At 35.8% G+C, this 12386-nt stretch overlaps 3 protein-coding genes across 5 annotated transcripts; 2 read left to right on the top strand and 1 right to left on the bottom strand.

The window, feature by feature from the left end:
• Positions 1-1214: 1214 nt before the first annotated feature.
• Positions 1215-5713, top strand: LOC125219345. The gene is made up of 13 exons (XM_048121296.1): positions 1215-1302; positions 1395-1596; positions 2011-2085; positions 2193-2294; positions 2379-2410; positions 2653-2766; positions 2964-3078; positions 3187-3377; positions 3472-3588; positions 3752-3832; positions 4016-4248; positions 4588-4627; positions 4847-5713. The coding sequence occupies exons 1-13, from the start codon at positions 1249-1251 to the stop codon at positions 5402-5404; spliced, it is 1914 nt and encodes a 637-aa protein (XP_047977253.1). The 5' UTR covers positions 1215-1248; the 3' UTR covers positions 5405-5713.
• Positions 5714-6510: 797 nt separating this feature from the next.
• Positions 6511-11519, top strand: LOC125222769 (protein kish-like). Of its 2 annotated transcripts, XR_007176609.1 has the most exons (7): positions 6511-6684; positions 7486-7532; positions 7630-7736; positions 8563-8597; positions 9462-9557; positions 10081-10339; positions 10857-11519. XR_007176609.1 is itself a non-coding variant. In XM_048125565.1 (5 exons), exons 2-5 carry the CDS (start codon positions 7530-7532, stop codon positions 9527-9529), a joined length of 213 nt encoding a protein of 70 aa, XP_047981522.1. In that variant the 5' UTR covers positions 6513-6684; positions 7486-7529; the 3' UTR covers positions 9530-9726. The 2 variants fall into 2 exon arrangements, 1 of the variants encoding a protein (XP_047981522.1); XM_048125565.1 differs by lacking the exons at positions 10081-10339; positions 10857-11519 and having other exon boundaries at positions 6513-6684; positions 9462-9726.
• On the bottom strand, positions 9853-11233 carry LOC125222768 (LIM domain-containing protein PLIM2c-like). Of its 2 annotated transcripts, none has more exons than XM_048125563.1 (5): positions 11093-11233; positions 10914-11013; positions 10800-10828; positions 10440-10529; positions 9853-10363 (listed from the first exon to the last, which is right to left on the bottom strand). In XM_048125563.1, the coding sequence occupies exons 1-5, from the start codon at positions 11231-11233 to the stop codon at positions 9995-9997; spliced, it is 729 nt and encodes a 242-aa protein (XP_047981520.1). In that variant the 3' UTR covers positions 9853-9994. The 2 variants fall into 2 exon arrangements, with proteins under 2 accessions (XP_047981520.1, XP_047981521.1); XM_048125564.1 differs by having other exon boundaries at positions 10800-10825.
• Positions 11520-12386: the final 867 nt, after the last annotated feature.

The raw sequence follows: 12386 nt of genomic DNA, 5'->3' as shown, positions 1-12386 counted from the left end.
CTTTTAAAGTATTAGTTTTATAATAAAATATGAGTATGAATGAGTTAGTGGAATATGGGGTCCACTACCAAAAATGATAAAAGTGAAATGAGACAAATTTTGGGGGACGGACGGAAATGGAAAACTGGGACAAATTTTCGTGGACGGAGGGAGTATTATTTTTGAAATAATTAAAAAATTATCACCAAAATGATTATTTGAGTCAAAATCGAGTAAACATTTGTTGACTGTTTATGTTTCACGATGTCATCCATTTTGGACTAATTCCAGCTCGATTTTAAATGCGTGGGATGTAATAGTTCAAAATGTAATGTCTAAGGCTAAATTCATAATATCCAGTGGAGTACTCATTTGGCCCTTACTCGACAAACTAATATAAAATGGAGAATTATTTTAAGTGGATTTCAATTTTCAATAGTTGATTTTCTCGTCCACGGCATTTACACATCGGACTTAAATTTATTCCCGTAGCAGGTTATGAAAACCCAGAATAGAACATTATTTTCATTGCTAATATTCTTGTAAAGTAAAAAATAAAAGAACATAAAGAAAAAATATGACTTAGAGGATATTACAGATAATGATTATGTAATAAAAGTAGAATCTACCTATGGTCATTACTGCACAGTGCGTATAAAACGACAATATGTAACAAACTGCACATTATATATACGTATATTTCTACAAAATGACAATATGTAACCAACTGCAGGACAAAAGGTTTAACTAAAACAAAAAGGGAAAGACAATATGCTTTATTTTCTTTATTCAATATGTATATCGATATTTAAATGTACTCCTATAAAATATGTAATGGATATTAATATCTCCGTCTAAAAACATTCTTATTTTTTCATTTAAAGTTAATCTGTATTTATAAAATAGTTCTCAATTGTGAGTCTCATTTTCTATTAATAATTATTCTAACTATTTTTTTCTTTATAGTATCACTTCATTAATTTTATATTAAAAATCATATTATCCATTGATATAATACTAGTATTATTTATTTAAAATAGATATATTACTATTATTTATTAAAGCGTGAAGAAACTTCGACATGCATATTGAGAATCAAATTAAGAAAGATGAAATATTAAAAAAAATACTCCTAATTAGTAATGTGATTAGTTCGTAATGATTGCTAGTGTTGGCATCATTAAATATGGATGAGCTGAGTTGGCATCCTTCCTCGCTTCTATAAGTTCAGCATTCACCATCATACCACCAGCGCACCTTCAACTTCAAATGGCGGAATTCGGAAGCGAAACGCGGGAGTCTCACGACTGCGTAGTCAAATTGGTTAGTTCAACTCTATGATCATCAAATCGTAAACGTAATAGGTAAAATGTTACCGATTTATTCTTTTAATCCGATAATTGCTTCAACTGCAGAGGCGGAACCCGGCGAGGCGTAAGGAGAAGGTAGTGATAGGCTGCGGAGCTGGTTTCTCCGGCGACCGGCCCGCTGCAGCGCTGAAATTGCTTCAGAGAGTGGATGAATTGGACTATCTGGTACTCGAATGCTTGGCGGAACGCACGCTTGCCGACCGGTGCAGAGATGTAAAGTCCGGTGGCCCGGGCTACGATCCTCGCAGTATGTCTAGTTTTACAACTGAATTGTGGCTATTTCTTCATTTTTGCTGGTCAATGTTACTGTAGTTTACTTGTTTACTTTTGTTTTTATCGATAGCGGATGGTGTTGCTTCCAGTTTTTGTAGATCGTGTTTCTGAATCTTCTGACTGTTGTTTATGTGGTTTTCTTTCTATGATGAGTGTATGGAAAATGGTTTAGAACAAATATACAAATAGGAATGCATGATAGTAGAAGAATTCTACTGCCCGTGTAATCGAAACGACTAGTTTTATAATTAGTTGATGACGTCTTTGTGTTTTCGGCTAATAAATGTTCTGGTGAAGTTCATGCATCCACCGAGTTTGTGATGTAATTATTCAATGTATTTAAAAAATTATACAGCGTATATGCTGAAAGTTGTCAACAATTGCGCAGTTTCGGAGTGGATGCAGATGCTTTTACCTCTAGCTGTGGAGAGAGGTGTTCGCATTATTACCAATATGGGTGCTAGTGAGTATTGAGCAGTTTATCATTCACTTCTTATTGAAGTTATTTACTCTGCCATACATACCTGTCTTGGCTAACACAATATTATTTGTGTTTATACTCGTGAGCAGAGTCTCCATATGGTGCTCAAGAAGAGGTTTTACGAGTTGCAAGTGAGCTGGGGATTAGCGTGAAAGTTGGCATCGCTTATCAATCATCTGTTTTAGAAATAGGTAATGATTCTCATGAGAATTTAACTGGATCCTTGAATATCAGTAAATGCTTTATGGTTAACATTTCCTTCGGGATATTCTCAGGAGTGGACAATCGATCGAAGCTTGTTGATGATGTAAGATTCAGAAATCCTTGACTTACACTCCTATTATAGAATGATTTAATTTCAGGAGTTCCCCTGAAATATTAATAACAACTCATAGATGTAATGAGTTTATAACTTTCTCCAAACAAAATTTGGAACCTGTAAGATTGTTCTGGTTGATGTGAAGATGAGCATTTTTGCTTGGAGTAATCAAGACCTGTCTTAGGGCTCCTTTTTCATCTCTAATCTTGAACTGGCGTTGATATGTGCAGGATGTCAGTGTTTATATGGGAGCAGCCCCAATTGTGGAATGTTTGGAGAGGTACACACCAGATGTTCTAATAACTTCACGGGTTGCCGATGCTTCTTTATTCTTAGGTCCAATGGTATAAATTCATATTTCCCTCTTACAAAATTACTTGTTAAGTATCTATTCAGATTTTAATCATGTATTACCCCTTTTCACCTCATGTTTTCTCTCTGTCGGGTGAAATGTGTTCTGTTCCTCTATATCAACCCTTTCCCCCCTAAACTCCAAGTACTTTGTCTTGCCACCTCATGACGAATAGCTTCTGGTATACAGATGTTTGAATTAGGATGGAACTGGGATGAATTTGGGCTTCTTGCACAAGGTACTCTGGCAGGTCACCTTCTGGAATGTGGTTGTCAGCTAACGGGGGGGTATTACATGCATCCAGGTAATAATCTACTTCTGTTTCGTATAGTTTAAAACCTGTGCAATTATAACTGATTTGTGTTACCTTTCTATATCAATTGTAGGCATAACTTTGGTATAACATTTGTAGGTGATAAACATCGGGACATGTCTTTTCAAGATCTCCTTCAAATATCTCTTCCATTTGCAGAAATTACTTCTGATGGTACAGTAAGTGTAGCTAAGGCAGAAGGTACTAAAGGTGTTCTCAGCTGGAGCACTTGTGCCCAACAACTTCTGTACGAAATTGGCGATCCTAGTTCATACATAACCCCTGACGTGGTTAGTTGGTTTATTAAATTTTTGCTACATTTTCTTTGATACCTGGAAAAGGGTAAATTCAACATCAAATGATTAAGACACCCTCGCCGAACAGATAGTAGATCTTCAAGATGTTACATTTCAATCATTGTCAGACAGCAAGGTTCTCTGCTCTGGAGCCAAGCCTTCTACTGGATATCAACCTGAAAAATTATTGCTGCTAAGATCAAAGGTATCTTCCTGCTTCTTACCACTAAAATTAATGGAAAGGATAGCTGGGGAATAAAAAACCGTCATGCATAAGATACATTTTGCATTTTTATGTGTTTTTTCCTGGTGACCATCCCTTTGTTCAGTGACAGTTTAGGTTCAATGCTTGTTCTTCTTGTTCACAGGACATTGGATGGAAAGGCTGGGGAGAAATATCTTATGGTGGTTATGGATGCGTGCAACGAGCTAAAGCTGCTGAGTTTCTGGTACTGTGACACACAATTCTGAAAACTTATCATATGTTTTGAGTTTTTTGCTAATCACATAATCTCGATCTCTTTTTTTCCTGGTAATGTTGAGAATGCAATGAAATTTCCTTTCTAATTTATTATCAGTAGCATCTGATGACACAAGTGTCACCGTAGCTTACTGTAGTTCTCTTGCATCAGGTAAGGGCATGGATGGAAGAATTATATCCTGGTACTAGCATCAATATCGTTTCCTACATTATTGGTCAGGATAGCCTTAAAGCAACCTACACTGGAGATATATTGTCAAAGCCTAGTGAAGATATTAGATTACGAATGGATGGCTTGTTTGAGAAAGAGGAGCATGCACTCCAGTTCACCAAGGAATTCATAGCTTTGTACACCAATGGCCCTGCTGGAGGTGGTGGCATCAGGTATTTCCTCTGTTTACACTTTCTGAAGTTTCCATCAGGTTCTTTTACTGTTTTCAGTTTATATTGGTTAAAGACTGATAGCTTCACCTTAAAATTGGGTTCGTAATGGTAGTTTTTCATCCTAATACCCCCTCTCCCAACTCAATAGAAAAAGCTCGAGCCTTGGAGCTCTCGACTTGCTATAAATGATATAATTTAGCTGTTGTGTATATTATGATCTATTTTACGAAAAATTAAGATGTTTTGTGTACACACACTCACAAGCGCATGCACACGCACACATACATGCGTATAGTTTAGTGTTTGTGGTTTTCTTAACTTTGTTTTCACTTGATGCAGTACTGGAAGCAAGAAAGAGAATTTACTGGAAAAAGAATTGGTACCTCTCTCTCCCTCTCTCCATATGCATACCTGTATATGCGTTCTTGTGCTTTTGCATGCGCTTCTTTGGCAGACTGTAATACACTCATATGCTACATTTGTTTTATTTGTAATCAACGTTTGTCAAGTTATTGGGGAATTTATTTTATGGTGTTTCTTTAAATGAATAACACGATAAAAAATGGGCACATAACCATAGGGTTTGGTCAATATACAGGTGGGACGTGAAAACGTTCATTGGCAAATTTTTGCAGCCCAAAACAACCTAGCTATCTCAACTGATCACAATCCTAGGCGTGCCGTTGCAGAGAAGAAACTGGCTGTGCATGAAAGTACACACGATTCGAGCAAAGATTCAAAAATCACAAGTAGCCAGGTCTGTGCTGCTCCAGCTGGCCAAAAGATCCCCCTCTATGCCATAGCTCACAGCAGAATCGGGGACAAAGGCAACGACCTCAACTTCTCCCTGATCCCACATTATCCCCCGGATATCGAGAGGCTTAAGATGATTGTGACTCCAGAGTGGGTGAAGGAAGTTGTGTCACCCCTCTTAAATCCATCATCCTTCCCTGGTCAAGATGACTTAGAAAGAAGAGACAAGTGGGTTGAACAGCACGTTAAGGTCGAGATCTACGAGGCCAGAGGGATTCACTCGTTGAACGTTGTTGTCCGCAACATCCTGGATGGAGGAGTGAACTGTTCGAGAAGGATCGACAGGCATGGAAAGACGATATCCGACGTCGTGTTATGCCAGCAAGTTGTTCTGCCACCATGATGTTGATATATCATATATATATATATGCAGGCGGGTGTGGCAATGGTGAGAAGAGGCATCTACATCTTTTTAAGACTACTATTAAAGTACTTATCTTTAAATAAATTTTGCTCTCGTTCCATCAAAACATGGAATCTGTGGCCTGTGGGATGGCTTATTTGCATTATACCCTTCTCCAAATATATAAATGTATCCTAGAGCTAAATCTCTACCAGAACTACTATTTCTCTTACAAAAATATCTTTTAAAACCACCCTCTCCCACCCGTAAATTATATAGATCAATAATAAATCCATTATCTTACTGAAATTCACATTTAGCTCCCTCTGTTGATTTGATTAACAAAATAATCTAACTCACTCAAATGTTTAGTTTGAAGACTCGTGATAATAATTCGGCTAGCACTTAATTAACTAATTAGATGATTATATTATCACTTAAAATAATTTATTAATGCAGTGAGATGTTAGATTTTATACAAAGAAAACTCGTGATCTATCACTTTGGGTCTATAAACTCTCTCTTCTCAGGTAGAATCTATTTTCATAATTTTTTTTTTGAATTGGACATAATTTTATAAATTTAGCCTATAAAAATGAAATTATTTGTCGTACTCTAAAATTTTTAAAAACAGAAATGTGTATATATACAACATATTATGTAAATGATTTATTAAGTGTATCCAATATATTACATACATACTACAATATATTCGTGGTACGTGAGTATCAGATTATGATTTAAATTCAAATTTGGAACAAGTAAAAATTTCAGATACTACTAGAGTAATATATTGAAAAACTGAAATGTTTTTTAAAAATGTTTTAAAGATCATGTTACATTGTTACGTGGAGTCAATTGTATTTTTGTATGAAGAAACTTATCTTATAATAAAGGAATAATAACCTACAAAGTACTAAAATCTTACCTATTTTACTAAAATCTGATAATCAATGAACATTCAGTCGGTGGATTATGATTGGATTATGATTTATGACCACATGAAAATCCGAGGTGGATTCGTCGTTTTCAATTGAAATTGAACACGATTTAACTAGAATCAATTTTGAACATGACCTCGTTAATTAAAAAAATCGTCATTGTTAGCAAAATTAGAGAAAAATTGAAAGTCAAGTAAATTTTGAGTAGATTCTTAAATTGGTACAGAACTTTTTCCGTGGCAAAACTTGATCTGTGTGGGGGGTTTCTACATTCAGCTACGAAGAAAAGTTATCTTCAGTCATATAACACTCATAACTGGAACAATTCTTCAAATTCTGGTAATCCCTCTCAGTTTGATTTTGGTCTCTATTACTTCGCTAGAAATCAATTAGATTGCATTAGATTCAAGAATGCTTTCGGGTGAAAATTCCCGTGTATTTGCAAACGATGATCGCTGGATAATTATGCATTTTAATAGTTAGGGTTTTGATCTGCACTGTCTTAAAACCTTAGATCACTTTGCTTTATGAGTTCATTTACTGCCTTTCGCTGCTGCACCGATGTGTTTATCGTCCACAATTTGGAATTTTGCTATCTCGTTTCCGTGTTATTATTTTTTTTTTATATTGGAGGTGTATGTATCCAACGTACGCCTCTTTTGACTCTGAATCCCTGACCGAAATGCAATCTTAAACTCATGCTTGTGTTTGCACTATTAATCCTTTTTCATATTGTGCGAATTTCAATTTTGAAACAGATTCTTTAGTTTTTCCGAAACTATGAGGGTAAGGTGATGTATGAGCTATTTTTGACGAAGAAAGTACTTGAAAATGATATTCTCTCCCATTTTGTGCTAAGGGGTTAGTTGAACTCAGATATTGATGCAAAGCATTTGAAGTTCTCACTTCTTAGTTGTTACTATATCCCAACAGAAGTCAGATGATGGAGTGCTCCAACATTGGCATCGTTTTTAATTGAGTCCAATTATGCATAGTAATTTGTGAATGTACGTAACATAACTAAAAACAAAACTTAAGAAACTAAACAAAAGGGAAAGTAAATCTCATAGACTTATTTATGTAAGAGAACGTTCGCCAACAGTGTACATTTGAAGTAGTGACTGCATCTTGTCTTTGTAGATTAACTGGAAGATTTTGCAGCTGTAAAACGAGGTGATTAAGACATGGTAACACATTTCTGGCTTTGGATACCGTAACTTGATTTGTTCAATGAATTTATTCTCTTGTAAATTTTTACTGATATTCTTGTTAATGAATTTTCAGTCAGCGCTGTTCAATTTCCATTCATTCCTTACAGTTGTTTTGTTAGGCATATGTGCCTGCACATATGTGAAGATACAGTTCCCTGCTCTTCTTGAACAGAGAACAGGGTAAGACCTTGTGGTTCTATATTCTACTTTTCAAAACCGTTAATATATTTTGTTAGTGTGAGGATGTAAATTGTTTGTTTTAAGAAATGAACTTTGAATTTTTTAAATTGGAATTTGAGATGTTTTACATGGAAACTTCGAAAACACAGTAGGGTAGTGTGCTGTATGGGCTATGGACCAACTTGGTTGTAGATATTTTGATTTATTGTACTTAGGTAATTGGTTAAGTGATAAAGCTTCCTGCCAAATCTCCAAGTGATAGATCTTTTTCTAGTTGTCATTTCTGCCTTGTCATGAAAACAATATATATTTTGGCTGAAGTTCATGATAACATGAAACTTGATGATTACCTTGGGGCAACAGTCTTTTTTCTCAAGAGACTAGTCTACATCTTCCTCATTGCAAGAAGCAGGAACTTGTGCTGAAGAATCCTGATAATTGATGATTCAGACAAGATTCGGTGCTTTTTCTGAGCCACAAAATGTCCTAAAGCTAACCAATTGTTTACTATAATTACCAACATTTCATAACCAAGATATGATCATAAGCAGACAGAAGATGTTGATACAATGAGCTGATCTTAATTCCTGACTTGCATGTCTAAGAATACTTGTTTTAGAATTTGGTTCAACTCCTGTTTCATGCACAAAATTATACACCCAAGAAATTTTGCAAGGAAAATCACCATTGTGTAAGTTTGTACCTGCTTGTCTGCTGTGTCTCTTTTCTATGATATGAATTTTCACAATAAAATTCATGGTTACTTATTCAGCCTTTTTATTGAGAAGCCTAATACTTGGATCCTCATTTAAATTCACTCTGGCAGGTTTCGAGGTGTATTCTGGAAGGCTGCTAGAATAGGTATCACTTCCTTAACTGTGATTTGTATTACTATGTTTTTTACATGGCTTTTTTGGTTCATTTTGTATTTAATGATGTCTAGGAGCGTGCACATGATTCTATAGGCAACCTTTAGCAAGCATGACCTGTAGACTGTAGGACGAAACTGCCAGTTTCGGAGAATTACAAACTGATCATCCTTCTTCATTACAAAAGCTTTTCTTCCTGCCTTTTCTAGTAACTGTCACACTGGCAAGTAAACAAAGTTTTCCTTTTAGTTAAACACGTTTAGATTTCATGGTCGAAATTAGATCCATTTGCCAGGATAGATTATGTACAGAACGCTTTCAGCAAGCCATGTAGGATGTAAATGAACAGGTTTTCATGACCAACTAAACTTCTGGCCACTAAACAGTAAACAATTCGTGGAACACAATGCCAGAGCGGAATAATTACATTTTCCTGGGTAGCAATCTTTTATGCTATTTGACCCTATGTAACTTACATATAATGTAAGAGTAACATTTTTAATTGTTGAAGTAATAATAAAAGAAGTTATGTCTTTTATCCTTTACTCCATAGGCTCCACCTTTTACTTGTTATATTAGGAGGCTTGTTTGCTGAGGGGGTACTTATTTTAGGTGAGATATGTTAGATAGATAATAGTAATATAGGCTAATCCACCACATACATTGATGGATCAAACAAATCTGAGCTTGTTTGATCATGTATTCCTTCGAAACTCCAATCTTATAGTATTTGAGTGATTAGTTGGATATATCAAGATGTATGCTGTAAGGATTCTCCATTTCTTGTTTGCTTTTGCTTCTCGTATTTTTGCTTTCTTACGAGCTCTAACTCAGAGGTGGCCAATGCCTGTAACAGGGGAGCGACTGAGTCCTTGGGTGGCTGTTGGATGTTTCACAATGGGCGTGTCTATCATATTCTTCTGAAGAAGATGCATTAGGCTCCAGTGACAATGTTAGATTTTTGAAGTCTTCTTATCATAGTTGAAACTTTTACTGCATTCTCTCTCTGAGTTGCACACTTCACTTGGCTTTCAATCTTGAATCATCTTTCTTGGATCATCAAACATTGAAAACTAATTACGTCTAAATTGAAATTATATGCATGTGTTACATCTCTTAAATTGTGGGACTGGCTTGACAACGTCTCAAATATATTGGTTTTTTAATTAGCAGGCATGCTATTCCAATTGAACAATATATATTGAGGTGTAGAACTTGTCTTATTTCACTATAATATACTACTAGTATACTCCTGCAACTGCATGCGTGCATAAGACTTAACAACATTTATACGTCATACATATATAGACTAGTGCTAACCCATAACCAAAACTCAGAAGAAAAAAGAAAAAGAATAGCTCATATATATATCCAGTGGAAATGAAACATCTAGGATTCCTCTTTTGGCTTGTCAGCATTATCGTCATCCGCCGGTTTGTCCTCGATGGCGGGTTTATCATCATCATCATCTGCAGGTTTGTCCTCGTCGGCAGGTTTATTGTCCTCATCTGCAGGTTTGTCTTCGTCGGCATCTTCGGTAAGGCCGTCGACGTCGATGGCCTCCATGCTGGCGGTCTTCTTGTGTGAGGTGGAATCGAGGACATGCTGGTAATTTCCCTTCTCCATGAATAGCTGCTGGAAGTGGTGCTTGCAGTAGAGCACCCCATCTAGGGCTGCGTAGTTGGAGTGGGTAAGGGGGCAACCCCCATGGGCACACTTGAAGCATGACTTGTGGTATATTTGTTCCTCCATTGTCATCTGCATACATTTACCATCATTTAACTTGTTTCAACACAACTCCTACATATCTATGACTATGTCTGTTATTGAGTACCTTGTCAAGTGGGTAGACAGTCTTGGTGCAGGCAGCACATTTGTCTTGGGTGCCAGAGAACATGGCAGACATCTTGCTGGGTGCCCTTGTCTGTCATCAACAATAATATCAACATTTTTGCACACATCTTCATTCACAATTACATATATCTATACTGGGAGTGGTTCAGTTGAGAACTATCTTAAAATTAGAACTTGAAAACTTATCAGTTGGAAGCACTAAACATTTTAGTTGGTGATACAAACCATATTAGTTGGCTGGAGCATATATGCTTTCTGCTACCAACTAATGATAAGTTCTGAAATTCTAATTTTAAGATAGTTTTGAAATGATAGAGATATACTACATATAAAATCTTACAAGTGAATTTTCTCTGTCTCCTTTTCCTGCTGCGTGAATGAATAAATGAATCATCAGCAAATTATGGAGAAGATGCAATAGTAGAAGTATAAAAGGTACATTGAGATTTCAGACCAGTTTGAAAATTCTTGCTGAAATTTCCAGACTCCTTGAAAAGCTGTTCAAAATGAGTCTTGCAGTAGAGTACGCCATCCATGGATGAGTAGTTGCTCATCTGTGAGAGATACAATTGTATCAAGAATCATAGAGAGAGATATGTATATATGGAGTACTCCTACAATATAAATACATACAACAAGGGTGCCCTTGCAGTGGCTGCATTTGAAGCAGGCTTTGTGGTAGTTGGCGCCATCAGCAGACAAGAGATCGACGAAATAAACAGTCTTGTCGCAGGCCTTGCATTTATCCTGAGTTCCTGTGAATGATGATGCCATGGATTAATTAATTAAGGCAAGGCCTATTCTATCAAGAGCTGGGAATTTAGGCATTAAATGGGAATCTGATTCAAATTATGTAAAGAAATTCCTGGTTCCCAAACCACACACATGCTTTTATACCCACCTAATTATTCTATTTCTTGTGGTGGAATGTTGATTGGACATCCCATAATCCAGGGAAATGGATGGAGCTTGCTACTCATGGTAGTTACTCTTTCTTTCATTTTTCCACTCTTTATGTAATTAAATTATTGTATTTATGAGTACTTTTTTGACATAATGAGATTAATTATCCTCATACCATATGATCAATACAATGGTTAATATGTATCAATATATATAACCGTAGGTTCAAATGATATGGTTAGTATCAATTTACATGAGCATAGGTTCAAATGAGATCTTTGTGAGAACTTGATAACCATAATAATCCGGGGAAATTACACCATACATACCAAAAATTTCATCAATGTTTCAATTGAGTACAAAATGTTTTAAGTTAAACGTAAATCATACAAAATGTTTTAATTAGGGGTGGGTAAACGGTTTTCGGTTATTCAATTAACCGAGAACTGAACCGAAACCGGTCGGTTATCGGTTCGGTACCGGTTTTACGTTTTGCTCCAAATTGGTTATCGGTTATAACCCGATAATCGTCGATTATAACTGATAACCGAATTAAATTCAATTTTAATTTCAATTATATGTTTATTTAACACTAAAAGAAATTATAATTTACTTTCAAACTTTGTCACAATGGAAGAAATTGTAATTTATACTCCCTCCGTCCCGGATAATTCGGGTCACTTTGACCGGGCACGGGTTTTAAGAATTGTAATGAAAAGTGGGTTGAAAAAGTTAGTGGAATGTGAGCCCTACCTTTATATATTAGTTTTATAATAAAACGTGAGTAGGAATGAGTCAGTGGAATATGAGGTCCACTACCAAAAATGGTATGAAGTGACAAATTATGTGGGACGAACCGAAATGGAAAACTGGGACGAATTATCTGGGATGGAGGGAGTATCTAAATTTTGTCAAAGTCTCGTATTGAAATGTCAAAAAAGTTCATTTTAATTTGTGTCACTATCCATGATAGTATTATACTTATAAATGTATATATCTCAAAGTCAATAAAGTGCTTAAGCAT

The sequence above is a fragment of the Salvia hispanica genome, chromosome 4 (assembly GCF_023119035.1).
Source record: "Salvia hispanica cultivar TCC Black 2014 chromosome 4, UniMelb_Shisp_WGS_1.0, whole genome shotgun sequence".
Lineage (NCBI taxonomy): Eukaryota > Viridiplantae > Streptophyta > Magnoliopsida > Lamiales > Lamiaceae > Salvia > Salvia hispanica.
This window is presented reverse-complemented; position numbering and strand designations above follow the sequence as displayed.